Raw genomic sequence first — 26,561 nt, 5'->3', positions numbered from 1 at the left:
AGCACTTTTGGATGTCCTGAGGCTGTGAAAGGTGCTACAGAAATGCAAGTCTTTCTTCTTTCAAGGAAGCATAATCTTAAAATTAGAGCTAGGCTGTTTTTTTTATTCGTTCATGGGATGTGGGCATCGCTGGCGAGGCCGGCATTTATTGCCCATCCCTAATTGCCCATGAGAAGGTGGTGGTGAGCCGCCTTCTTGAACCGCTGCAGTCCGTGTGGTGACGGTTCTCCCACAGTGCTGTTAGGAAGGGAGTTCCAGGATTTTGACCCAGCGACAATGAAGGAACGGCGATATATTTCCAAGTCGGGATGGTGTGTGACTTGGAGGGGAACGTACAGGTGGTGTTGTTCCCATGTGCCCGCTGCTCTTGTACTTCTAGGTGGTAGAGGTCGCGGGTTTGGGAGGTGCTGTTGAAGAAGCCTTGGCGAGTTGCTGCAGTGCATCCTATGGATGGTACACACTGCAGCCACTGTGCGCCGATGGTGAAGGGAGTGAATGTTTAGGGTGGTGGATGGGGTGCCAATCAAGTGGGCTGCTTTGTCCTGGATGGTGTCGAGCTTCTTGAGTGTGTTGGAGCTGCTCTCATCCAGGCAAGTGGACAGTATTCCATCACACTCCTGGACTTGTGCCTTGTAGATGGTGGAAAGGCTTTGGGGAGTCAGGTGGTGAGTCACTCGCCACAGAATACCCAGCCTCTGACCTGCTCTTGTAGCCACAGTATTTATATGGCTGGTCCAGTTAAGTTTCTGGTCAGTGGTGACCCCCAAGATGTTGATGGTGGGGGATTTGGCGATGGTAATGCCGTTGAATGTCAAGGGGAGGTGGTTAGACTCTCTCTTGTTGGAGATGGTCATTCCCTGGCACTTGTCTGGCAATGTTAAGGAGTGAAATCAGGAAGCACTTCTTCACACAAAGGGTAGTGGAAATCTGGAACTCTCTTCCCCAAAAAGGCTGTGGATGCTGGGGAACAATTGAAATTTTCAAGACTGAGATCAATAGATTTTTGTTGGGTAAGGGTATCAAGGGATGTGGAGCAAAGGTGGGTAAATAGGATTGAGGTACAGATCATCCATGATCTAACTGAATGGTGGAGCAGGCCCAAGGGGCTGAATGGCCTCCTCCTGTTGCATTGATGTATTTGATCTGTAGGCCATAAACACGAGCAATATACCAGACCGACACGACGATACAAAGGGGCCCAATAATTCATGTGTTTGCTGACATCCCTTCCAGATAAGGGAACTTTTCTTACCATAATTCTCAATCTCCTCAGGCATGTCATAGTTAATAATGTGCTGAATATTTGGGAAGTCCAATCCTTTCGATGCTACATCAGTTGCCACAAGTACATCCTTCTTCCCCTCTCGGAATGCCTCAATGGCCTTTGTTCGCTCCTCCTGGTCTGGAAAGAACCACAATAGGAACAAATCATTTTAAACTGTTCAATCTGTTGTATAAACCCGTGGTGTGAGGATCAGGTTCACACAAAACCACCAACACCAATCTTCATTGGTATATTTCTCCCACTCAAGCCCAACTTCCTCCAATAAAGGTGAAAATAAATAAACCCCTGAGTTCTACTGGATGAGGAGTGAAAGATTTTCACACTCAACAACAGCTTGCATTTATATGGCGCATTTAAAGTAGTAAAACTTCTGCAGGCACTTCACAGGAGTGGTATCGGATAAAATTTGACACCGAGCCACATAGAATCGTAGAATGGTTACAGCACAGGAGGCCATTCGGCCCATCAGGCCCGTGCCAGCTCTTTGTAAGAGCAATCCAGTTAGTCCCACAAGGAGATGTTAGGACAGGTGACCAAAAGTTTAATCAAAGAGGTAGGTTTTAAGGAGCATCTTAAAGGAGGAGGGAGAGGTAGAGAAGCAAAGCGGTTTAGTGGGGGGGAATTCCAAAGCTCAGGGCCTAGGCAGCTGAAGGCACCGGTGAACTGATGAAAATCGGAGCTGCGCAAGAGGCCAGAATTGGAGAAAGGCAGAGTTCACGGAGAGTTGTAGTGCTGGAGGAGGTTACAGTGAAAGGGAGGGATTTGACACAAAGATAAGAATTTTAAAATTGAGGCATTCCCAGACCGGGAGCCATTGTAGGTCAGCGAGCACATGGGTGATGGGTGAACGGGACTTGGTGCGGGTTAGGATACAAGCAACAGAGTTTTGGATGAGCTGCAGTTTACAGAAGGTGGAAGATGGGAGACCGGCCAGGAGAGCATTGGAATAGTCGAGTCTGGAGGTTACAAAGGGATGGATGAGGGTTTCAGCAGTAGATGGGCTGAGGCAGGGGCGGAGACAAGCGACATTACAAAGTTGGAAGTAGGTGGTTTTGGTGATGGAGAGAATATGGGGTCGGAAGCTCAGCTCAGGGTTAAATAGAACACAGAGGTTGCGAAAAGTCTGGTGCAGCCTCAGACCAGGGAGAGGGTGGAGTAAGTGGTGAGGGAACGGAGTTTGTGGCGGGCCGAAGACAATGGCTTCACTCTTCACTTGGTGTCACAACAAACACACTACTTATAGTGTACATACATCGTCACTATTTTACACACTATCTGTTTCCCGTCTCACACCCACATTCACCGCAGAAACCCCAGATATATACGGAAATGTGGTTTCCACCAATCTTACTCAGAATTTGGAGCAGACTATTGGTAGAACCCCCAGGAAATTCCCGATTATCTATAACATACAGCCATTATCTACAGTATAAGCATGCATCTATAACATGCTCACATTATCTATGATATAAACATACATCTATAACACATAGCCGATATCTATAATATAAACATACAATATCTATAACATACTCACATTGTGTATTATTGAAGTATTTAAGGGTCGAGTAATCTCCTTTATTTGAGCAGGATGTTACACTTCCAGCGTGACTTTCTTTGTTGTCCCATTATTTGAACATATCAGCCAACCCTCATTCATCTCCCCTCCTCTCCTGAAGGTGCAGCCTAGTGCTAGGGTACAGACTATGGGCATCGATGCCCTCCATGCTCTTCCCAAACCACCCTCTTCAGATGTAAGCCCAGACAGTGTGTGTTGGATCTTACCTTTCCCTCCGTGTATGGCAACAGCCTCAACACCCTTCAACAGCAGGTATTCATGGATCGCATCCACATCAGCTTTCTTCTCTGCAAATATCAACACCTGAAAGGTACATCAAGGCCTGCCATTAGATAGCAATCTCGCACTGAGTTTCTCAGACCTCAGGAGCCCCTTCTCTCTCTTCATTTGACACCATTTCTCAGGATCCCCGAGCTGAAAGCAGAACAAATATTTCCTGACCAGGTTTCTGTGGTGGATAATGGAAGCAGACACAAAGCCTTCTCACATTCCCTCTGCCATTTTAACAGAAACCTCAGAGTCCTGATTAGGGTACATGAACAGCTCACTATCTGACCCCCTGCCAGATACACTCCCAAACTGCATCACTCCAACAGTCACATTTCATATGGTGTTGAAAGCACACATATGCAAACTCAACAACTTGCTTTTATATAGCGCCTTTAACGTAGTGAAATATTCCAAGGTGCTTCACAGGAGTGATTATCAAACAAAATTTAACATCGAGCTACATAAGGAGATGTAGGCTTGGGCTGATAAGAGGCAAGTAACATTCGCACCAGACAAGTGCCAGGCAATGACCATCTCCAACAAAGAGAGTCTAACCACTTCCCATTGACATTCAACAGCATTACCATCACAGAATCCCCCACCATCAACATCCTGGGGGGTCACCATTGACCAGAAACTTAACTGGACCAGCCACATAAATACTGTGGCTACAAGAGCAGGGCAGAGGCTGGGTATTCTGCGGCGAGTGACTCACCTCCTGACTCCCCAAAAAGCCTTTCTACCATCGACAAGGCACAAGTCAGGAGTGTGATGGAATACTCTCCACTTGCCTGGATGAGTGCAGCTCCAACAACACTCAAGAAGCTCGACACCATCCAGGACAAAGCAGCCACTTGATTGGCACCCCATCCACCACCCTGAACATTCACTCCCTTCACCACCGGTGCACTGTGGCTGCAGTGTGTACCATCCACAGGATGCACTGCAGCAACTCGCCAAGGATTCATCAACAGCACCTCCCAAACCCGTGACCTCTACCACCTAGAAGGACAAGGGCAGTAGGCACATGGGAACAACACCACCTGCACGTTCCCCTCCATGTCACACACCCTCCCGACTTGGAAATATATCGCCGTTCCTTCATCATCACTGGGTCAAAATCTTGGAACTCCCTTCCTAACAGCACTGTGGGAGAACCTTCACCACACGGACTGCAGCGGTTCAAGAAGGCGGCTCACCACCACCTTCTCAAGGGCAATTAGGGATGGGCAATAAATGCTGGCCTCTCCAGCGACGCCCACATCCCACGAACAAATAATAAAGAAACAAGTACTAGGACAGATGACCAAAAGCTTGTGAAAGAGGTAGGTTTAAAGAAGCGTCTTAAAGGAGGAGAGAGAGGTAGAGACACCGAGAGGTTTAGGGAGAGAATTCTAGAGCTTAGGGCCTAGGCAGCTGAAGGTATGTGGAGTGATTAAATTCGGGGATGTGCAAGAGGCCAGAATTGGAGGAGCACTGAGATCTCGGAGGGTAGTAGGGCTGGAGGAGGCTACAGAGATAGGGAGGGACAAGGCCATGGAGGGATTTGGAACCAAAGATGACAATTTTTAAATCGCGCGTTGCCGGACCAGGAGCCAACGTAGGAGCGAGCATAGCAGTGATGGGTGAACGGGACTTGGTGTGAGTTACGATACAGGCAGCAGAGCTCAGGTTTATGGAGGATGCAAGGTGGGAGGCCAGCCAGGAGAGCATTGGAATAGTGAAGTCTAGAGGTAACAAAGGTATGGGTGATACACACACATAAACACACGTAAGCAAACACATGCGCACAGTTATCGATCACAGCCTCGTCAATATAAAGAGGAACGACAGTGCAAATCACTTCCCCACAGAAGGAAGGAGCATCGCCCTCGGACAGCTCTCTGGGACCCTCTGGTGGCAGGTTTCAGAACAGCACTATCACAACCTCATCCGTGTGTGCGCCATGGGAGAACCATGGGACAGGGATTCTTCCCCTCACAACACACATTATACATAACTGCGAGAAGCACTGTACAAACCTAAAAATACAATTCATTTCTTTCAGTTGAAAACCCATTACAAGTATTGGAATATGTCCGAGAATATATAACTGCAATTGTACAAAGCTTTGGTTAGACCCCATCTGGAGACTGCATTTAGTTCTGGGCACCGCACCTCAGGAAGGATAAGATTTTCCTTGGAGGGGGTGCAGCGCAGATTAACTAGAATGATACCAGGGTTTAGAGGGTTAAATTATGAGGACAGGTTGCATAGACTAGGTTTGTATTTCCACGAGTATATAAGATTAAGGAGTGATCTGATTGAGATGTTTATGATGATTGAAGGATTTGATAGGGTAGATAGAGAGAAACTATTTCCTCTGGTGGGAGAGTCCAGAACAAGGGGGCATAACCTTAAAATTAGAGCTAGGCCATTCAGGGGTGATGTCAGGAAGCACTTCTTCACACAAAGGGGAGTGGAAATCTGGAACTCTCTCCCCCAAAAAGCTGTTGAGGCTGGAGGTTAATTGAAAATTTCAAAACTGAGATTGATAGATTTTTATTAGGCAAGGGTATTAAGGGTTATGGAAACAAGGTGGGTAAATGGAGTTAAGATATAGATCAGCCATGATCTAATTGAATGGCAGAACAGGCTTGAGGGGCTGAATAGCCTCCTCCTGTTTCTATGTTCCTCATTGTCAGCAGCAGGCACTCCCAGGGCAGGTACAGCACGGGTTAGATACAGAGTAAAGCTCCCTCTACACTGTCCCATCAAACACTCCCAGGGCAGGTATAGCACGGGTTAGATACAGAGTAAAGCTCCCTCTACACTGTCCCATCAAACACTCCCAGGGCAGGTATAGCACGGGTTAGATACAGAGTAAAGCTCCCTCTACACTGTCCCATCAAACACTCCCAGGGCAGGTATAGCACGGGTTAGATACAGAGTAAAGCTCCCTCTACACTGTCCCATCAAACACTCCCAGGGCAGGTATAGCACGGGTTAGATACAGAGTAAAGCTCCCTCTACACTGTCCCATCAAACACTCCCAGGGCAGGTACAGGGTTAGATACAGAGTAAAGCTCACTCTACACTGTCCCATCAAACACTCCCAGGGCAGGTACAGGGTTAGATACAGAGTAAAGCTCACTCTACACTGTCCCATCAAATACTCCCAGGGCAGGTACAGCACGGGTTAGATACAGAGTAAAGGTCCCGCCTCATTGCCTCACTGTAACACCTGCCATTAGCTCTATATAAACTTGTGTGGGGAGAAGAATTGCGGGACATATTTGAAAGCAGCTCAGTACAATAATCTGCTTCACTGAAGACCACGTGTCAGCAACATACTCTTCACACTCCTCAGAGATGTCCGACAGTCCCAGCACCGTGCAAAAGGCTTTGTGTATTGTGCAATAATCGGCCATTAGTGACTGGGTGGGACGTCCCATTTCACACGGTGACCATACAGTAGAACCGGACTACACTGAAGAGTTGACGTTCTTTACCGGAGGTGGAGTCTTCTGCAGACACTCCAGCAGATACACCATCTTAGCTTCTTCCTTCACATATTCCACCTCCTAAACACAAGAGGACATTAGCTTGTCATTCATGTTGGTCAGAACTGTACAAAATAGAAAATACTCTGAAGGAAGGAGAGACTTAGAGCTGTAACATGCCAGAATTGCTGACAGTTCAGAGTGAACAACATGCCATCTAACTCACTCGCAATCTTTGGGGTTCCAGAGGTCTCGGCCTCACCAATAATTTGAAAAGACGGAGAATCCTTTAGCACCAAATTACGCCATGTACAATATTTCAGAATCACAGATCACTGGAAGAACTCAATTAATCTCAGACACAGCTTCCTAAAGCCTTTCAAGTTTTAAAGTAAACACAGGTAATCACAATGGCTTCCACAAGGCAGTAAAGGTGTGAATGGGAGAGTTAACCCCTCCGAGGGAGCACTGGGAGAGGAAGATCACCCCTCAGGGACTGGTTATAGAGCCACACTGTCAAAGGATATGTTTGAGGAAAATCCACAGGAAGGCAAGTTCTTTTAAACAATGATTTAAAGTAGGCAGACAGGGTCATGAGATGGAGATTCAGAAAAAGATGGCCAAGAATGACCTGATAACATTAGTCATATGGTGGCAAGAACAGCAAAGGACAGAAAGAAGGAAACAAGGACAAAAAGGATAATACAGAAGAGTGTGAGAAAGATAAAGATAAAGGGGAGAGAGAAAGGAAGGGAGGAGAATGTGGAAGGAAAAGGAAAGAGAGAATGGAAGAGTAGAAAGAGGAGAGAGTGAGCAAGAGGGTGAGAGAATGGAAAAGGGGTGAGAGGAAAAGAAGGAGAGGAAAAGGAGGAGGGAGAAAAAAGTGAGAGAGAGGTGGAGGAGAGAGAAAAGGAAATAGTGAAGGACAGGAAAGAGGGAAAGATAAGACAGAATAAAAAAGGAACAATGAATTCACTTTCAAAGCGTAGTCACTGTTATTTTGTAGACAAATGCAGCAGCCAATTTTTGCACAGCAAATAGACAAACGACCAGATAATCTGTTTTTTTGATGTTGGTTGAGGGATAAATATTGGCCCCAGGACACTGGGGAGGACTCCCCTGTTCTTCTTCGAAACAATGCCATGGGATCTTTTATGTCCACCTGAGATGGGGCCTCGGTTTAACGTCTCATCCAAAAGACGCACCATGACAGTGCAGCACTCCCTCAGTACTGCAATGGAGTGTCAGCCTGGATTATGTGCTCAAGTCTCTGTAACTTGAACCCACAACCTTCTGACTCAGAGACGTGAGTGCTACCCAGAGACAATGCTGACACCGTGACAGTAGAAACTGCTCTGGTCACTCATTTCGTTTCATAGAGAAGGGTATGGAGGCTATGGAGGAGAGGGAAGGAGCAGAAATAAAACTTCCAAGGTGGCACATAGTCATTGTCATAAATGTCCTATTATCTTCTGACTCAGAGGCAAGATGCTACCACTCAGCCAAGCTGACACTCACTTAATATATTATGGATTTTTTGTAAAATTTCTAACAGTTCAACAAAAACATGAGGCTTTTCTGTAGCCTTCTTTGGCAAGTACATCAGCCTCACCTACAACACTAAAACAAAATCAAAATACTGCAGATGCTGGAAATCTGAGATAAAAACAGAAAATGCTGGAAACACTCAGCCAGTCAGGCAGCATCTGTGCAGAGAGAAACAGAGTTAACGTTTGCACCATCATCCCTTTTGTCACCATCACTCCCGCCCCCCACCCTATCACAGACCTACCCTTTTGTTCTTTCCTCCATCCCACCCCTTCACTCTTGCTTAAAAACTGTTAGATCTCAAACTTTTCCAGTTCTGATGAAATGAACTGTTCCTCTCTCCACAGATGCTGCCTGACCTGCTGAATGCTTCCAGCATATTCTGTTTTTATTTCACCGGCTGGGAATCACACAGAAAGCAGTAGGGGGATATTGAAGTGTTTTTTAATGAAATATTTTTCAGATGAAGCTCGGGGTCTAGTCCTGTGTTGAAGAATTCCTTTGAAGCCTCAGTTTTACTCTAAAGCATCAACATTCCAGCACTCAGCAGATGCTGACTGAGCCCCTGAACCTCGACACTGCTCAGGTGCTCTGACCCACAGCACCAGGGAGTAACTCACAGAACTCCTCCCATCTCACCTGTATCACATCGAGGCTGGCAGCTCCAGCCCGGCCCACATTGATGGTGATGGGCTTCACCAGGGCACTCTTGGCAAAGTTCTGAATCTTTTTTGGCATCGTGGCACTGAAGAGGAGAGTCTGGCGCTGGCCCTGTGGGAAGAAGAAAAGTGTGAAGTGAACATGTCCCACAAAAAGCTTCAAACCACACACATTTCTGCTGGAGGGGCAAACAGGGAATCAGAGCTTTACAGCTCTGGCAGCAGATTGTGACTCCCATCCCAGCCCAATTGAAGAGCACCATCTGGTTTCAGGGGTGGGCACCTGCAATTCCAACAGTCACTGGTCCGGTTCCATTGCTTTACATTCAAATGACCCACTCTGGGAGGCAGAGGCTGGACTTTTTTCTCTAAGTTTCCCCCTCTTACGGCAAAAGGCAGCAAACCGAGCACAGCTAACTAAACTGACTTGAATAATCGTACCAGTCAGGGAGCCACACACCTCACTGTTGGGACCAACATCACATGCAAAGGGGGCACGGCCAGTTCCAGGACACTGGTAATGGGAAGCAGAACAGTCTCAACACATGGATAAACGGGAGAATACGCAGTCTCAACACACGGAGCAACAGGAGAATACGCAGTCTCAACACGGAGCAACGGGAGAATAACCAGTCTCAACACGGAGCAACAGGAGAATACGCAGTCTCAACACGGAGCAACAGGGGAATACCCAGTCTCAACACGGAGCAACGGGGGAATACCCAGTCTCAACACGGAGCAACAGGGGAATAACCAGTCTCAACACGGAGCAACGGGAGAATACCCAGTCTCAACACGGAGCAACGGGAGAATAACCAGTCTCAACACGGAGCAACGAGAGAATAACCAGTCTCAACACGGAGCAACGAGAGAATAACCAGTCTCAACACGGAGCAACGGGAGAATAACCAGTCTCAACACGGAGCAACGGGAGAATAACCAGTCTCAACACGGAGCAACGGGGGAATACCCAGTCTCAACACGGAGCAACGGGAGAATAACCAGTCTCAACACGGAGCAACGGGGGAATACCCAGTCTCAACACGGAGCAACGGGGGAATACCCAGTCTCAACACACGGAGCAACGGGGGAATACCCAGTCTCAACACACGGAGCAACGAGGGAATAACCAGTCTCAACACACGGAGCAACGGGGGAATACCCAGTCTCAACACACGGAGCAACGAGGGATAACCAGTCTCAACACACGGAGCAACGGGGGAATACCCAGTCTCAACACACGGAGCAACGGGGGAATACCCAGTCTCAACACACGGAGCAACGAGGGATAACCAGTCTCAACACACGGAGCAACGGGGGAATAACCAGTCTCAACACACGGAGCAACGGGGGAATAACCAGTCTCAACACACGGAGCAACGGGGGAATAACCAGTCTCAACACACGGAGCAACGGGGGAATAACCAGTCTCAACACAGTTTCTATGATTCGATAAATTTGCAGGGCTATGGGGAAAGAGGGGGGAGTGGGACTACCTTGATTGCTTTTACAAAGAGCCGGCAGAGGCTCGATGGGCCGAATGGCCTACTTCTGTGCTGGAACCATTCTGTGATTCTAACACACTGAGCAAAGGGAGAATAACCAGTCTTAACAGCGCGGAGAGCGGAGGGAGGAGTCATAAATAGAGCGGGGTCACGGGGCGGGGAGGGCGGGCGGAGCGGGGTCACGGGGCGGGGAGGGCGGGCGGAGCGGGGTCACGGGGCGGGGAGGGCGGGCGGAGCGGGGTCACGGGGCGGGGAGGGCGGGCGGAGCGGGGTCACGGGGCGGGGAGGGCGGGCGGAGCGGGGTCACGGGGCGGGGAGGGCGGGCGGAGCGGGGTCACGGGGCGGGGAGGGCGGGCGGAGCGGGGTCACGGGGCGGGGAGGGCAGGGGGAGCGGGGTCACGGGGCGGGCGGCGGGGGGAGCGGGGTCACGGGGCGGGGGGAGCGAGGTCACGGGGCGGGGGGAGCGGGGTCACGGGGCGGGGGAGCGGGGTCACGGGGCGGGGGGAGCGGGGTCACGGGGCGGGGGGAGCGGGGTCATGGGGCGGGGGTAGCGGGGTCACGGGGCGGGGGAGCGGGGTCACGGGGCGGGGAGGGCGGGGTCACGGGGCGGGGAGGGCGGTGGGAGCGGGGTCACGGGGAGGGCGGAGGGAGCGGGGTCACGGGGAGGGCGGAGGGAGCGGGGTCACGGGGAGGGCGGAGGGAGCGGGGTCACGGGGAGGGCGGAGGGAGCGGGGTCACGGGGAGGGCGGAGGGAGCGGGGTCACGGGGAGGGCGGAGGGAGCGGGGTCACGGGGAGGGCGGAGGGAGCGGGGTCACGGGGAGGGCGGAGGGAGCGGGGTCACGGGGCGGGGAGGGCGGAGGGAGCGGGGAGGGCGGAGGGAGCGGGGTCACGGGGCGGGTAGGGCGGAGGGAGCGGGGTCACGGGGCGGGGAGGGCGGAGGGAGCGGTGTCACGGGGCGGGGAGGGCGGAGGGAGCGGTGTCACGGGGCGGGGAGGGCGGAGGGAGCGGGGTCACGGGGCGGGGAGGGCGGAGGGAGCGGGGTCTCGGGGCGGGGAGGGCGGAGGGAGCGGGGTCACGGGGCGGGGAGGGCGGAGGGAGCGGGGTCACGGGGCGGGGAGGGCGGAGGGAGCGGGGTCACGGGGCGGAGAGGGTGGAGGGAGCGGGGAGGGCGGAGGGAGCGGGGTCGCGGGGCGGGGAGGGCGGAGGGTGCGGGGTCACGGGGCGGGGAGGACGGAGGGAGCGGGGTCACGGGGCGGGGAGGGAGCGGGGTCACGGGGCGGGGAGGGAGCGGGGTCACGGGGCGGGGAGGGAGCGGGGTCACGGGGCGGGGGGAGCGGGGTCACGGGGCGGGGGAGCGGGGTCACGGGGTGGGGGGAGCGGGGTCACGGGGCAGGGTCACGGGGCGGGGGGAGCGGGGTCACGGGTCGGGGAGGGTGGGGTCACGGGGCGGGGAGGGCGGTGGGAGCGGGGTCACGGGGCGGAGGGAACGGGTTCACGGGGAGGGCGGAGGGAGCGGGGTCACGGGGAGGGCGGAGGGAGCGGTGTCACGGGGAGGGCGGAGGGAGCGGGGTCACGGGGAGGGCGGAGGGAGCGGGGTCACGGGGAGGGCGGAGGGAGCGGGGTCGCGGGGCGGGGAGGGAGCGGGGTCGCCGGGCGGAGGGAGCGGGGTCGCGGGGCAGGGAGGGCGGAGGGAGAGGGGTCGCGGGGCAGGGAGGGCGGAGGGAGAGGGGTCGCGGGGCGGGGAGGGCGGAGGGAGCGGGGTCGCGGGGCGGGGAGGGCGGAGGGAGCGGGGTCTCGGGGCGGGGAGGGCGGAGGGAGCGGGGTCTCGGGGCGGGGAGGGCGGAGGGAGCGGGGAGGGCGGAGGGAGCGGGGTCACGGGGCGGGGAGGGCGGAGGGAGCGGTGTCACGGGGCGGGGAGGGCGGAGGGAGCGGGGTCTCGGGGCGGGGAGGGCGGAGGGAGCGGGGAGGGCGGAGGGAGCGGGGTCACGGGGCGGGGAGGGCGGAGGGAGCGGTGTCACGGGGCGGGGAGGGCGGAGGGAGCGGTGTCACGGGGCGGGGAGGGCGGAGGGAGCGGGGTCACGGGGCGGGGAGGGCGGAGGGAGCGGGGTCTCGGGGCGGGGAGGGCGGAGGGAGCGGGGTCACGGGGCGGGGAGGGCGGAGGGAGCGGGGTCACGGGGCGGGGAGGGTGGAGGGAGCGGGGAGGGCGGAGGGAGCGGGGTCACGGGGCGGGGAGGGCGGAGGGTGCGGGGTCACGGGGCGGGGAGGACGGAGGGAGCGGGGTCACGGGGCGGGGAGGGAGCGGGGTCACGGGGCGGGGAGGGAGCGGGGTCACGGGGCGGGGGGAGCGGGGTCACGGGGCGGGGGGAGCGGGGTCACGGGTCGGGGAGGGCGGGGTCACGGGGCGGGGAGGGCGGTGGGAGCGGGGTCACGGGGCGGAGGGAACGGGTTCACGGGGAGGGCGGAGGGAGCGGGGTCACGGGGAGGGCGGAGGGAGCGGTGTCACGGGGAGGGCGGAGGGAGCGGGGTCACGGGGAGGGCGGAGGGAGCGGGGTCACGGGGAGGGCGGAGGGAGCGGGGTCACGGGGAGGGCGGAGGGAGCGGGGTCACGGGGAGGGCGGAGGGAGCGGGGTCACGGGGAGGGCGGAGGGAGCGGGGTCGCGGGGCGGGGAGGGAGCGGGGTCGCCGGGCGGGGAGGGCGGAGGGAGCGGGGTCGCGGGGCGGGGAGGGCGGAGGGAGAGGGGTCGCGGGGCGGGGAGGGCGGAGGGAGCGGGGTCGCGGGGCGGGGAGGGCGGAGGGAGCGGGGTCTCGGGGCGGGGAGGGCGGAGGGAGCGGGGAGGGCGGAGGGAGCGGGGTCACGGGGCGGGGAGGGCGGAGGGAGCGGTGTCACGGGGCGGGGAGGGCGGAGGGAGCGGGGTCACGGGGCGGGGAGGGAGCGGGGTCCCGGGGCGGGGAGGGCGGAGGGAGCGGGGTCACGGGGCGGGGAGGGCGGAGGGAGCGGGGTCACGGGGCGGGCAGGGCGGAGGGAGCGGGGTCACGGGGCGGGGAGGGCGGAGGGAGCGGGGTCACGGGGCGGGGAGGGCGGAGGGAGCGGGGTCACGGGGCGGGGAGGGCGGAGGGAGCGGGGTCACGGGGCGGGGAGGGCGGAGGGAGCGGGGTCACGGGGAGGGCGGAGGGAGCGGGGTCTCGGGGAGGGCGGAGGGAGCGGGGTCTCGGGGAGGGCGGAGGGAGCGGGGTCACGGGGAGGGCGGAGGGAGCGGGGTCACGGGGAGGGCGGAGGGAGCGGGGTCACGGGGAGGGCGGAGGGAGCGGGGTCGCGGGGAGGGAGCGGGGTCACGGGGCGGGGAGGGAGCGGGGTCACGGGGCGGGGAGGGAGCGGGGTCACGGGGCGGGGAGGGAGCGGGGTCACGGGGCGGGGAGGGAGCGGGGTCACGGGGCGGGGAGGGAGCGGGGTCACGGGGCGGGGAGGGAGCGGGGTCACGGGGCGGGGAGGGAGCGGGGTCACGGGGCGGGGGGAGCGGGGTCACGGGGCGGGGGAGCGGGGTCACGGGGCGGGGGAGCGGGGTCACGGGGTGGGGGGAGCGGGGTCACGGGGCGGGGTCACGGGGCGGGGGGAGCGGGGTCACGGGTCGGGGAGGGTGGGGTCACGGGGCGGGGAGGGCGGTGGGAGCGGGGTCACGGGGCGGAGGGAACGGGTTCACGGGGAGGGCGGAGGGAGCGGGGTCACGGGGAGGGCGGAGGGAGCGGTGTCACGGGGAGGGCGGAGGGAGCGGGGTCACGGGGAGGGCGGAGGGAGCGGGGTCACGGGGAGGGCGGAGGGAGCGGGGTCGCGGGGCGGGGAGGGAGCGGGGTCGCCGGGCGGGGAGGGCGGAGGGAGCGGGGTCGCGGGGCGGGGAGGGCGGAGGGAGAGGGGTCGCGGGGCGGGGAGGGCGGAGGGAGAGGGGTCGCGGGGCGGGGAGGGCGGAGGGAGCGGGGTCGCGGGGCGGGGAGGGCGGAGGGAGCGGGGTCTCGGGGCGGGGAGGGCGGAGGGAGCGGGGTCTCGGGGCGGGGAGGACGGAGGGAGCGGGGAGGGCGGAGGGAGCGGGGTCACGGGGCGGGGAGGGCGGAGGGAGCGGTGTCACGGGGCGGGGAGGGCGGAGGGAGCGGGGTCTCGGGGCGGGGAGGGCGGAGGGAGCGGGGAGGGCGGAGGGAGCGGGGTCACGGGGCGGGGAGGGCGGAGGGAGCGGTGTCACGGGGCGGGGAGGGAGCGGGGTCACGGGGCGGGGAGGGCGGAGGGAGCGGGGTCTCGGGGCGGGGAGGGCGGAGGGAGCGGGGTCACGGGGCGGGGAGGGCGGAGGGAGCGGGGTCACGGGGCGGGGAGGGTGGAGGGAGCGGGGAGGGCGGAGGGAGCGGGGTCGCGGGGCGGGGAGGGCGGAGGGTGCGGGGTCACGGGGCGGGGAGGACGGAGGGAGCGGGGTCACGGGGCGGGGAGGGAGCGGGGTCACGGGGCGGGGAGGGAGCGGGGTCACGGGGCGGGGAGGGAGCGGGGTCACGGGGCGGGGGGAGCGGGGTCACGGGGCGGGGGGAGCGGGGTCACGGGGCGGGGGGAGCGGGGTCACGGGGCGGGGGAGCGGGGTCACGGGGTGGGGGGAGCGGGGTCACGGGGCGGGGGGAGCGGGGTCACGGGTCGGGGAGGGTGGGGTCACGGGGCGGGGAGGGCGGTGGGAGCGGGGTCACGGGGCGGAGGGAACGGGTTCACGGGGAGGGCGGAGGGAGCGGGGTCACGGGGAGGGCGGTGGGAGCGGTGTCACGGGGAGGGCGGAGGGAGCGGGGTCACGGGGAGGGCGGAGGGAGCGGGGTCACGGGGAGGGCGGAGGGAGCGGGGTCGCGGGGCGGGGAGGGAGCGGGGTCGCCGGGCGGGGGAGGGCGGAGGGAGCGGGGTCGCGGGGCGGGGAGGGCGGAGGGAGAGGGGTCGCGGGGCGGGGAGGGCGGAGGGAGCGGGGTCGCGGGGCGGGGAGGGCGGAGGGAGCGGGGTCTCGGGGCGGGGAGGGCGGAGGGAGCGGGGTCTCGGGGCGGGGAGGGCGGAGGGAGCGGGGAGGGCGGAGGGAGCGGGGTCACGGGGCGGGGAGGGCGGAGGGAGCGGTGTCACGGGGCGGGGAGGGCGGAGGGAGCGGGGTCTCGGGGCGGGGAGGGCGGAGGGAGCGGGGAGGGCGGAGGGAGCGGGGTCACGGGGCGGGGAGGGCGGAGGGAGCGGTGTCACGGGGCGGGGAGGGCGGAGGGAGCGGGGTCACGGGGAAGGCGGAGGGAGCGGGGTCTCGGGGCGGGGAGGGCGGAGGGAGCGGGGTCACGGGGCGGGGAGGGCGGAGGGAGCGGGGTCACGGGGCGGGGAGGGCGGAGGGAGCGGGGAGGGCGGAGGGAGCGGGGTCGCGGGGCGGGTGCGGGGTCACGGGGCGGGGAGGGCGGAGGGAGCGGGGTCACGGGGCGGGGAGGACGGAGGGAGCGGGGTCACGGGGCGGGGAGGGAGCGGGGTCACGGGGCGGGGAGGGAGCGGGGTCACGGGGCGGGGAGGGAGCGGGGTCACGGGGCGGGGAGGGAGCGGGGTCACGGGGCGGGGGGAGCGGGGTCACGGGGCGGGTAAGCGGGGTCACGGGGCGGGGTCACGGGGCGGGGGGAGCGGGGTCACGGGTCGGGGAGGGTGGGGTCACGGGGCGGGGAGGGCGGTGGGAGCGGGGTCACGGGGCGGAGGGAACGGGTTCACGGGGAGGGCGGAGGGAGCGGGGTCACGGGGAGGGCGGAGGGAGCGGTGTCACGGGGAGGGCGGAGGGAGCGGTGTCACGGGGAGGGCGGAGGGAGCGGGGTCACGGGGAGGGCGGAGGGAGCGGGGTCGCGGGGCGGGGAGGGAGCGGGGTCGCCGGGCGGGGAGGGCGGAGGGAGCGGGGTCGCGGGGCGGGGAGGGCGGAGGGAGAGGGGTCGCGGGGCGGGGAGGGCGGAGGGAGCGGGGTCGCGGGGCGGGGAGGGCGGAGGGAGCGGGGTCTCGGGGCGGGGAGGGCGGAGGGAGCGGGGTCTCGGGGCGGGGAGGGCGGAGGGAGCGGGGAGGGCGGAGGGAGCGGGGTCACGGGGCGGGGAGGGCGGAGGGAGCGGTGTCACGGGGCGGGGAGGGCGGAGGGAGCGGGGTCTCGGGGCGGGGAGGGCGGAGGGAGCGGGGAGGGCGGAGGGAGCGGGGTCACGGGGCGGGGAGGGCGGAGGGAGCGGTGTCACGGGGCGGGGAGGGCGGAGGGAGCGGGGTCACGGGGAAGGCGGAGGGAGCGGGGTCTCGGGGCGGGGAGGGCGGAGGGAGCGGGGTCACGGGCCGGGGGGAGCGGGGTCACGGGCCGGGGGGAGCGGGGTCACGGGGCGGGGGCAGCGGGGTCACGGGGCGGGGGGAGCGGGGTCACGGGGCGGGGGGAGCGGGGTCACGGGGCGGGGGGAGCGGGGTCACGGGGCGGGGGGAGCGGGGTCACGGGGCGGGGGGAGCGGGGTCACGGGGCGGGGGGAGCGGGGTCACGGGGCGGGGGGAGCGGGGTCACGGGGCGGGGGGAGCGGGGTCACGGGGCGGGGGGAGCGGGGTCACGGGGCGGGGGGAGCGGGGTCACGGGGCGGGGGGAGCGGGGTCACGGGGCGGGGGGAGCGGGGTCACGGGGCGGGGAGGGCGGGGTCACGGGGCGGGGAGGGCGGAGGGAGCGGTGTCACGGGGAGGGAGCGGGGTCACGGGGAGGGCGGAGGGAGCAGGGTCACGGGGAGGGCGGAGGGAGCGGGGTCACGGGGCGGGGAGGGAACGGGGTCGCGGGGCGGGGAGGGCGGAGGGAGCGGGGTCGCGGGGCGGGGAGGGCGGAGGGAGCGGGGTCGCGGGGCGGGGAGGGCGGAGGGGGCGGGGAGGGCGGAGGGGGCGGGGAGGGCGGGGAGGGCGGAGGGAGCGGGGAGAGCGGAGGGAGCGGGGAGGGCGGAGGGAGCGGGGTCACGGGGCTGGGAGGGCGGAGGGAGCGGTGTCACGGGGCGGGGAGGGCGGAGGGAGCGGGGTCACGGGGCGGGGAGGGCGGAGGGAGCGGGTTCACGGGGCGGGGAGGGCGGAGGGAGCGGGGAGGGCAGAGGGAGCGGGGTCACGGGGGGGGAGGGCGGAGGGAGCGGGTTCAAGGGGCGGGGAGGGCGGAGGGAGCGGGGAGGGCGGAGGGAGCGGGGTCACGGGGTGGGGAGGGCGGAGGGAGCGGGGTCTCGGGGCGGGGAGGGCGGAGGGAGCGGGGTCTCGGGGCGGGGAGGGCGGAGGGAGCGGGGTCACGGGGCGGGGAGGGCGGAGGGAGCGGGGTCACGGGGCGGGGAGGGCGGAGGGAGCGGGGTCACGGGGCGGGGAGGGCGGAGGGAGCGGGGTCACGGGGCGGGGAGGGCGGAGGGAGCGGGGTCACGGGGCGGGGAGGGCGGAGGGAGCGGGGTCACGGGGCGGGGAGGGCGGAGGGAGCGGGGTCACGGGGCGGGGAGGGCGGAGGGGGCGGGGTCACGGGGCGGGGAGGGCGGGGAGGGCGGAGGGGGCGGGGAGGGCGGAGGGTGCGGGGTCACGGGGCGGGGAGGGCGGAGGGAGCGGTGTCACGGGGAGGGGAGGGCGGAGGGAGCGGGGTCACGGGGCGGGGAGGGCGGAGGGAGCGGGGTCACGGGGCGGGGAGGGCGGAGGGAGCGGGGTCACGGGGCGGGGAGGGCGGAGGGAGCGGGGAGGGCGGAGGGAGCGGGGTCACGGGGCGGGGAGGGCGGAGGGAGCGGGGTCTCGGGGCGGGGAGGGCGGAGGGAGCGGGGTCTCGGGGCGGGGAGGGCGGAGGGAGCGGGGTCTCGGGGCGGGGAGGGCGGAGGGAGCGGGGTCACGGGGCGGTGAGAGCGGAGGGAGCGGGGTCACGGGGCGGGGAGAGCGGGGTCACGGGGCGGGGAGGGCGGAGGGAGCGGGGTCACGGGGCGGGGAGGGCGGAGGGAGCGGGGTCACGGGGCGGGGAGGGCGGAGGGAGCGGGGTCACGGGGCGGGGAGGGCGGAGCGAGCCGGGTCACGGGGCGGGGAGGGAGCGGGGTCACGGGCCGGGGGTAGCGGGGTCACGGGCCGGGGGGAGCGGGGTCACGGGGCGGGGGGAGCGGGGTCACGGGGCGGGGGGAGCGGGGTCACGGGCCAGGGGGAGCGGGGTCACGGGGCGGGGGTAGCGGGGTCACGGGGCGGGGGTAGCGGGGTCACGGGGCGGGGGGAGCGGGGTCACGGGGCGGGGGGAGCGGGGTCACGGGACGGGCGGGGTGGGCGGAGCGGGGTCACAGGGCGGGGAGAGCGGGGTCACGGGGAGGGCGGAGGGAGCGGGGTCACGGCGAGGGCGGAGGGAGCGGTGTCACGGCGAGGGCGGAGGGAGCGGTGTCACGGCGAGGGCGGAGGGAGCGGGGTCACGGCGAGGGCGGAGGGAGCGGGGTCACGGCGAGGGCGGAGAGAGCGGGGTCACGGGGCGGGGAGGGAGCGGGGTCACGGGGCGGGGAGAGCGGGGTCACGGGCCGGGGGGAGCGGGGTCACGGGCCGGAGGGAGCGGGGTCACGGGGCGGATGGAGCGGGGACACGGGGCGGAGGGAGCGGGGTCACGGGGCGGGGAGGGCGGAGGGAGCGGGTTCACGGGGCGGGGAGGGCGGAGGGAGCGGGGAGGGCGGAGGGAGCGGGGAGGGCGGAGGGAGCGGGGTCACGGGGCGGGGAGGGCGGAGGGAGCGGGTTCACGGGGCGGGGAGGGCGGAGGGAGCGGGGAGGGCGGAGGGAGCGGGGTCACGGGGCGGGGAGGGCGGAGGGAGCGGGGTCTCGGGGCGGGGAGGGCGGAGGGAGCGGGGTCTCGGGGCGGGGAGGGCGGAGGGAGCGGGGTCACGGGGCGGGGAGGGCGGAGGGAGCGGGGTCACGGGGCGGGGAGGGCGGAGGGAGCGGGGTCACGGGGCGGGGAGGGCGGAGGGAGCGGGGTCACGGGGCGGGGAGGGCGGAGGGAGCGGGGTCACGGGGCGGGGAGGGCGGAGGGAGCGGGGTCACGGGGCGGGGAGGGCGGAGGGAGCGGGGTCACGGGGCGGGGAGGGCGGAGGGAGCGGGGTCACGGGGCGGGGAGGGCGGAGGGAGCGGGGTCACGGGGCGGGGAGGGCGGAGGGAGCGGGGTCACGGGGCGGGGAGGGCGGAGGGAGCGGGGTCACGGGGCGGGGAGGGCGGAGGGAGCGGGGTCACGGGGCGGGGAGGGCGGAGGGAGCGGGGTCACGGGGCGGGGAGGGCGGAGGGAGCGGGGTCACGGGGCGGGGAGGGCGGAGGGAGCGGGGTCACGGGGCGGGGAGGGCGGAGGGAGCGGGGTCACGGGGCGGGGAGGGCGGAGGGGGCGGGGAGGGCTGAGGGAGCGGGGAGGGCGGAGGGAGCGGGGTCACGGGGCGGGGAGGGCGGAGGGAGCGGTGTCACGGGGCGGGGAGGGCGGAGGGAGCGGTGTCACGGGGCGGGGAGGGCGGAGGGAGCGGGGTCACGGGGCGGGGAGGGCGGAGGGAGCTGGGTCACGGGGCGGGGGGAGCGGGGTCACGGGCCGGGCGGAGCGGGGTCACGGGCCGGGCGGAGCGGGGTCACGGGCCGGGGGGAGCGGGGTCACGGGCCGGGGGGAGCGGGGTCACGGGCCGGGGGGAGCGGGGTCACGGGCCGGGGGGAGCGGGGTCACGGGCCGGGGGGAGCGGGGTCACGGGCCGGGGGGAGCGGGGTCACGGGCCGGGGGGAGCGGGGTCACGGGCCGGGGGGAGCGGGGTCACGGGCCGGGGGGAGCGGGGTCACGGGGCGGGGGGGAGCGGGGTCACGGGGCGGGGGGAGCGGGGTCACGGGGCGGGGGGAGCGGGGTCACGGGGCGGGGGGAGCGGGGTCACGGGGCGGGGGGTGCGGGGTCACGGGGCGGGGGGAGCGGGGTCACGGGGCGGGGGGAGCGGGGTCACGGGGCGGGGGGAGCGGGGTCACGGGGCGGGGGGAGCGGGGTCACGGGGCGGGGGGAGCGGGGTCACGGGGCGGGGGGAGCGGGGTCACGGGGCGGGGGGAGCGGGGTCACGGGGCGGGGGGTGCGGGGTCACGGGGCGGGGGGAGCGGGGTCACGGGGCGGGGGGAGCGGGGTCACGGGGCGGGGGGAGCGGGGTCACGGGGCGGGGGGACCGGGGTCACGGGGCGGGGGTAGCGGGGTCACGGGGCGGGCGGGGTGGGCGGAGCGGGGTCACAGGGCGGGGAGGGCGGAGGGAGCGGGGTCACGGCGAGGGCGGAGGGAGCGGGGTCACGGCGAGGGCGGAGGGAGCGGGGTCACGGCGAGGGCGGAGGGAGCGGGGTCACGGCGAGGGCGGAGGGAGCGGGGTCACGGCGAGGGCGGAGGGAGCGGGGTCACGGCGAGGGCGGAGGGAGCGGGGTCACGGCGAGGGCGGAGGGAGCGGGGTCACGGCGAGGGCGGAGGGAGCGGGGTCACGGCGAGGGCGGAGGGAGCGGGGTCACGGCGAGGGCGGAGGGAGCGGGGTCACGGCGAGGGCGGAGGGAGCGGGGTCACGGGGCGGTGAGAGCGGAGGGAGCGGGGTCACGGGGCGGGGAGAGCGGGGTCACGGGGCGGGGAGGGCGGAGGGAGCGGGGTCACGGGGCGGGGAGGGCGGAGGGAGCGGGGTCACGGGGCGGGGAGGGCGGAGGGAGCGGGGTCACGGGGCGGGGAGGGCGGAGCGAGCCGGGTCACGGGGCGGGGAGGGAGCGGGGTCACGGGCCGGGGGTAGCGGGGTCACGGGCCGGGGGGAGCGGGGTCACGGGGCGGGGGGAGCGGGGTCACGGGGCGGGGGGAGCGGGGTCACGGGCCAGGGGGAGCGGGGTCACGGGGCGGGGGTAGCGGGGTCACGGGGCGGGGGTAGCGGGGTCACGGGGCGGGGGGAGCGGGGTCACGGGGCGGGGGGAGCGGGGTCACGGGACGGGCGGGGTGGGCGGAGCGGGGTCACAGGGCGGGGAGAGCGGGGTCACGGGGAGGGCGGAGGGAGCGGGGTCACGGCGAGGGCGGAGGGAGCGGTGTCACGGCGAGGGCGGAGGGAGCGGTGTCACGGCGAGGGCGGAGGGAGCGGGGTCACGGCGAGGGCGGAGGGAGCGGGGTCACGGCGAGGGCGGAGAGAGCGGGGTCACGGGGCGGGGAGGGAGCGGGGTCACGGGGCGGGGAGAGCGGGGTCACGGGCCGGGGGGAGCGGGGTCACGGGCCGGAGGGAGCGGGGTCACGGGGCGGATGGAGCGGGGACACGGGGCGGAGGGAGCGGGGTCACGGGGCGGGGAGGGCGGAGGGAGCGGGTTCACGGGGCGGGGAGGGCGGAGGGAGCGGGGAGGGCGGAGGGAGCGGGGAGGGCGGAGGGAGCGGGGTCACGGGGCGGGGAGGGCGGAGGGAGCGGGTTCACGGGGCGGGGAGGGCGGAGGGAGCGGGGAGGGCGGAGGGAGCGGGGTCACGGGGCGGGGAGGGCGGAGGGAGCGGGGTCTCGGGGCGGGGAGGGCGGAGGGAGCGGGGTCTCGGGGCGGGGAGGGCGGAGGGAGCGGGGTCACGGGGCGGGGAGGGCGGAGGGAGCGGGGTCACGGGGCGGGGAGGGCGGAGGGAGCGGGGTCACGGGGCGGGGAGGGCGGAGGGAGCGGGGTCACGGGGCGGGGAGGGCGGAGGGAGCGGGGTCACGGGGCGGGGAGGGCGGAGGGAGCGGGGTCACGGGGCGGGGAGGGCGGAGGGAGCGGGGTCACGGGGCGGGGAGGGCGGAGGGAGCGGGGTCACGGGGCGGGGAGGGCGGAGGGAGCGGGGTCACGGGGCGGGGAGGGCGGAGGGAGCGGGGTCACGGGGCGGGGAGGGCGGAGGGAGCGGGGTCACGGGGCGGGGAGGGCGGAGGGAGCGGGGTCACGGGGCGGGGAGGGCGGAGGGAGCGGGGTCACGGGGCGGGGAGGGCGGAGGGAGCGGGGTCACGGGGCGGGGAGGGCGGAGGGAGCGGGGTCACGGGGCGGGGAGGGCGGAGGGAGCGGGGTCACGGGGCGGGGAGGGCGGAGGGGGCGGGGAGGGCTGAGGGAGCGGGGAGGGCGGAGGGAGCGGGGAGGGCGGAGGGAGCGGGGTCACGGGGCGGGGAGGGCGGAGGGAGCGGTGTCACGGGGCGGGGAGGGCGGAGGGAGCGGTGTCACGGGGCGGGGAGGGCGGAGGGAGCGGGGTCACGGGGCGGGGAGGGCGGAGGGAGCTGGGTCACGGGGCGGGGAGGGCGGAGGGAGCTGGGTCACGGGGCGGGGGGAGCGGGGTCACGGGCCGGGCGGAGCGGGGTCACGGGCCGGGCGGAGCGGGGTCACGGGCCGGGGGGAGCGGGGTCACGGGCCGGGGGGAGCGGGGTCACGGGCCGGGGGGAGCGGGGTCACGGGCCGGGGGGAGCGGGGTCACGGGCCGGGGGGAGCGGGGTCACGGGCCGGGGGGAGCGGGGTCACGGGGCGGGGGGAGCGGGGTCACGGGGCGGGGGGAGCGGGGTCACGGGGCGGGGGGAGCGGGGTCACGGGGCGGGGGGAGCGGGGTCACGGGGCGGGGGGTGCGGGGTCACGGGGCGGGGGGGAGCGGGGTCACGGGGCGGGGGGAGCGGGGTCACGGGGCGGGGGGACCGGGGTCACGGGGCGGGGGTAGCGGGGTCACGGGGCGGGCGGGGTGGGCGGAGCGGGGTCACAGGGCGGGGAGGGCGGAGGGAGCGGGGTCACGGCGAGGGCGGAGGGAGCGGGGTCACGGCGAGGGCGGAGGGAGCGGGGTCACGGCGAGGGCGGAGGGAGCGGGGTCACGGCGAGGGCGGAGGGAGCGGGGTCACGGCGAGGGCGGAGGGAGCGGGGTCACGGCGAGGGCGGAGGGAGCGGGGTCACGGCGAGGGCGGAGGGAGCGGGGTCACGGCGAGGGCGGAGGGAGCGGGGTCACGGCGAGGGCGGAGGGAGCGGGGTCACGGCGAGGGCGGAGGGAGCGGGGTCACGGGGCGGGGAGGGAGCGGGGTCACGGGGCGGAGGGAGCGGGGTCACGGGGCGGAGGGAGCGGGGTCACGGGGCGGAGGGAGCGGGGTCACGGGGCGGAGGGAGCGGTGTCACGGGGCGGGGGAGCGGGGTCACGGGGCAGGCGGGGTCACGGGGCGGGGAGGGTGGGCGGAGCGGGGTCACAGGGCGGGGAGGGCGGGGTCACGGGGTGGGGAGGGCGGAGGGAGCGGGGTCACGGGGCGGGCGGAGGGAGCGGGTTCACGGGGCGGGGAGGGCGGAGGGAGCGGGTTCACGGGGCGGGGAGGGCGGAGGGAGCGGGTTCACGGGGCGGGGAGGGCGGAGGGAGCGGGTTCACGGGGCGGGGAGGGCGGAGGGAGCGGGTTCACGGGGCGGGGAGGGCAGAGGGAGCGGGGTCACGGGGCGGGGAGGGAGCGGGGTCCCGGGGCGGGGAGGGCGGAGGGAGCGGGGTCACGGGGCGGGGAGGGCGGAGGGAGCGGGGTCACGGGGCGGGGAGGGCGGAGGGAGCGGGGTCACGGGGCGGGGAGGGCGGAGGGAGCGGGGTCACGGGGCGGGGAGGGCGGAGGGAGCGGGGTCACGGGGCGGGGAGGGCGGAGGGAGCGGGGTCACGGGGCGGGGAGGGCGGAGGGAGCGGGGTCACGGGGCGGGGAGGGCGGAGGGAGCGGGGTCACGGGGCGGGGAGGGCGGAGGGAGCGGGGTCACGGGGAGGGCGGAGGGAGCGGGGTCTCGGGGAGGGCGGAGGGAGCGGGGTCTCGGGGAGGGCGGAGGGAGCGGGGTCACTGGGAGGGCGGAGGGAGCGGGGTCACGGGGAGGGCGGAGGGAGCGGGGTCACGGGGAGGGCGGAGGGAGCGGGGTCACGGGGCGGGGAGGGAGCGGGGTCACGGGGCGGGGAGGGAGCGGGGTCACGGGGCGGGGAGGGAGCGGGGTCACGGGGCGGGGAGGGAGCGGGGTCACGGGGCGGGGAGGGCGGAGGGAGCGGGGTCGCGGGGCGGGGAGGGCGGAGGGAGCGGGGTCGCGGGGCGGGGAGGGCGGAGGGAGCGGGGTCGCGGGGCGGGGAGGGCGGAGGGAGCGGGGTCGCGGGGCGGGGAGGGCGGAGGGAGCGGGGTCTCGGGGCGGGGAGGGCGGAGGGAGCGTGGTCACGGGGCGGGGAGGGCGGAGGGAGCGGGGTCTCGGGGCGGGGAGGGCGGAGGGAGCGTGGTCACGGGGCGGGGAGGGCGGAGGGAGCGGGGTCACGGGGCGGGGAGGGCGGAGGTAGCGGGGTCAAGGGGCGGGGAGGGCGGAGGGAGCGGGGTCACGGGGCGGGGAGGGCGGAGGGAGCGGGGTCACGGGGCGGGGAGGGCGGAGGGAGCGGGGTCACGGGGCGGGGAGGGCGGAGGGAGCGGGGTCACGGGGCGGGGAGGGCGGAGGGAGCGGGGTCACGGGGCGGGGAGGGCGGAGGGAGCGGGGTCACGGGGCGGGGAGGGCGGAGGGAGCGGGGTCACGGGGCGGGGAGGGCGGAGGGAGCGGGGTCACGGGGCGGGGAGGGCGGAGGGAGCGGGTTCACGGGGCGGGGAGGGCGGAGGGAGCGGGTTCACGGGGCGGGGAGGGCGGAGGGAGCGGGGTCACGGGGCGGGGAGGGCGGAGGGAGCGGGGTCACGGGGCGGGGAGGGCGGAGGGAGCGGGGTCACGGGGCGGGGAGGGCGGAGGGAGCGGGGTCACGGGGCGGGGAGGGCGGAGGGAGCGGGGTCACGGGGCGGGGAGGGCGGAGGGAGCGGGGTCACGGGGCGGGGAGGGCGGAGGGAGCGGGGTCACGGGGCGGGGAGGGCGGAGGGAGCGGGGTCACGGGGCGGGGAGGGCGGAGGGAGCGGGGTCACGGGGCGGGGAGGGCGGAGGGAGCGGGGTCACGGGGCGGGGAGGGCGGAGGGAGCGGGGTCACGGGGCGGGGAGGGCGGAGGGAGCGGGGTCACGGGGCGGGGAGGGCGGAGGGAGCGGGGTCACGGGGCGGGGAGGGCGGAGGGAGCGGGGTCACGGGGCGGGGAGGGCGGAGGGAGCGGGGTCACGGGGCGGGGAGGGCGGAGGGAGCGGGGTCACGGGGCGGGGAGGGCGGAGGGAGCGGGGTCACGGGGCGGGGAGGGCGGAGGGAGCGGGGTCACGGGGCGGGGAGGGCGGAGGGAGCGGGGTCACGGGGCGGGGAGGGCGGAGGGAGCGGGGTCACGGGGCGGGGAGGGCGGAGGGAGCGGGGTCACGGGGCGGGGAGGGCGGAGGGAGCGGGGTCACGGGGCGGGGAGGGCGGAGGGAGCGGGGTCACGGGGCGGGGAGGGCGGAGGGAGCGGGGTCACGGGGCGGGGAGGGCGGAGGGAGCGGGGTCACGGGGCGGGGAGGGCGGAGGGAGCGGGGTCACGGGGCGGGGAGGGCGGAGGGAGCGGGGTCACGGGGCGGGGAGGGCGGAGGGAGCGGGGTCACGGGGCGGGGAGGGCGGAGGGAGCGGGGTCACGGGTCGGGGAGGGCGGAGGGAGCGGGGTCACGGGGCGGGGAGGGCGGAGGGAGCGGGGTCACGGGGAGGGCGGAGGGAGCGGGGTCACGGGGCGGGGAGGGCGGAGGGAGCGGGGTCACGGGGCGGGGAGGGCGGAGGGAGCGGGGTCACGGGGCGGGGAGGGCGGAGGGAGCGGGGTCACGGGGCGGGGAGGGCGGAGGGAGCGGGGTCACGGGGCGGGGAGGGCGGAGGGAGCGGGGTCACGGGGCGGGGAGGGCGGAGGGAGCGGGGTCACGGGGCGGGGAGGGCGGAGGGAGCGGGGTCACGGGGCGGGGAGGGCGGAGGGAGCGGGGTCACGGGGCGGGAAGGGCGGAGGGAGCGGGGTCACGGAGCGGGGAGGGCGGAGGGAGCGGGGTCACGGGGCGGGGAGGGCGGAGGGAGCGGGGTCACGGGGCGGGGAGGGCGGAGGGAGCGGGGTCACGGGGAGGGCGGAGGGAGCGGGGTCACGGGGAGGGCGGAGGGAGCGGGGTCACACACAATAATCACGGAATTATGTCACAGAACAGCAGGTTGGTGATTGGTTGGTGAGTATTGATGTTTTTATGGTCTGTAAAATAGGCCATTGATATAAACTAAGAGCTGGGAAACTATAACTTGCTATTACTCTATTAAATTAATAACTTAAACTAGATAAACTAATTAGTTCATAAAACCAAAAATAAACAATTGAATAAAAACTTTAACTAATTATATCAATAAAACAAGGTTTGATAGGGATGGTGGGGCAGG

The 26,561-nt window shown here is 68.6% G+C and overlaps 1 protein-coding gene across 1 annotated transcript in view; it reads right to left on the bottom strand.

Annotated features, from left to right (window-relative positions):
- The window catches only part of ddx41 (DEAD-box helicase 41), a 128,768-nt gene that overhangs the window by 23,330 nt on the left and 78,877 nt on the right, over positions 1-26,561 (bottom strand). The window contains exons 11-14 of the mRNA XM_068004442.1: positions 8,804-8,935; positions 6,626-6,697; positions 3,071-3,167; positions 1,253-1,402 (exon numbers count right to left, since the gene is read on the bottom strand). Coding sequence (XP_067860543.1) covers positions 1,253-1,402; positions 3,071-3,167; positions 6,626-6,697; positions 8,804-8,935 — 451 coding nt within the window. The remainder of the gene's footprint in view (positions 1-1,252; positions 1,403-3,070; positions 3,168-6,625; positions 6,698-8,803; positions 8,936-26,561) is intronic.

Source organism: Heptranchias perlo, chromosome 23, assembly GCF_035084215.1.
Source record: "Heptranchias perlo isolate sHepPer1 chromosome 23, sHepPer1.hap1, whole genome shotgun sequence".
NCBI classification, from domain to species: Eukaryota; Metazoa; Chordata; class Chondrichthyes; order Hexanchiformes; family Hexanchidae; genus Heptranchias; species Heptranchias perlo.
The sequence above is the reverse complement of the archived record's forward strand: the minus strand, read 5'-3'. Positions and strand labels throughout refer to the sequence as shown.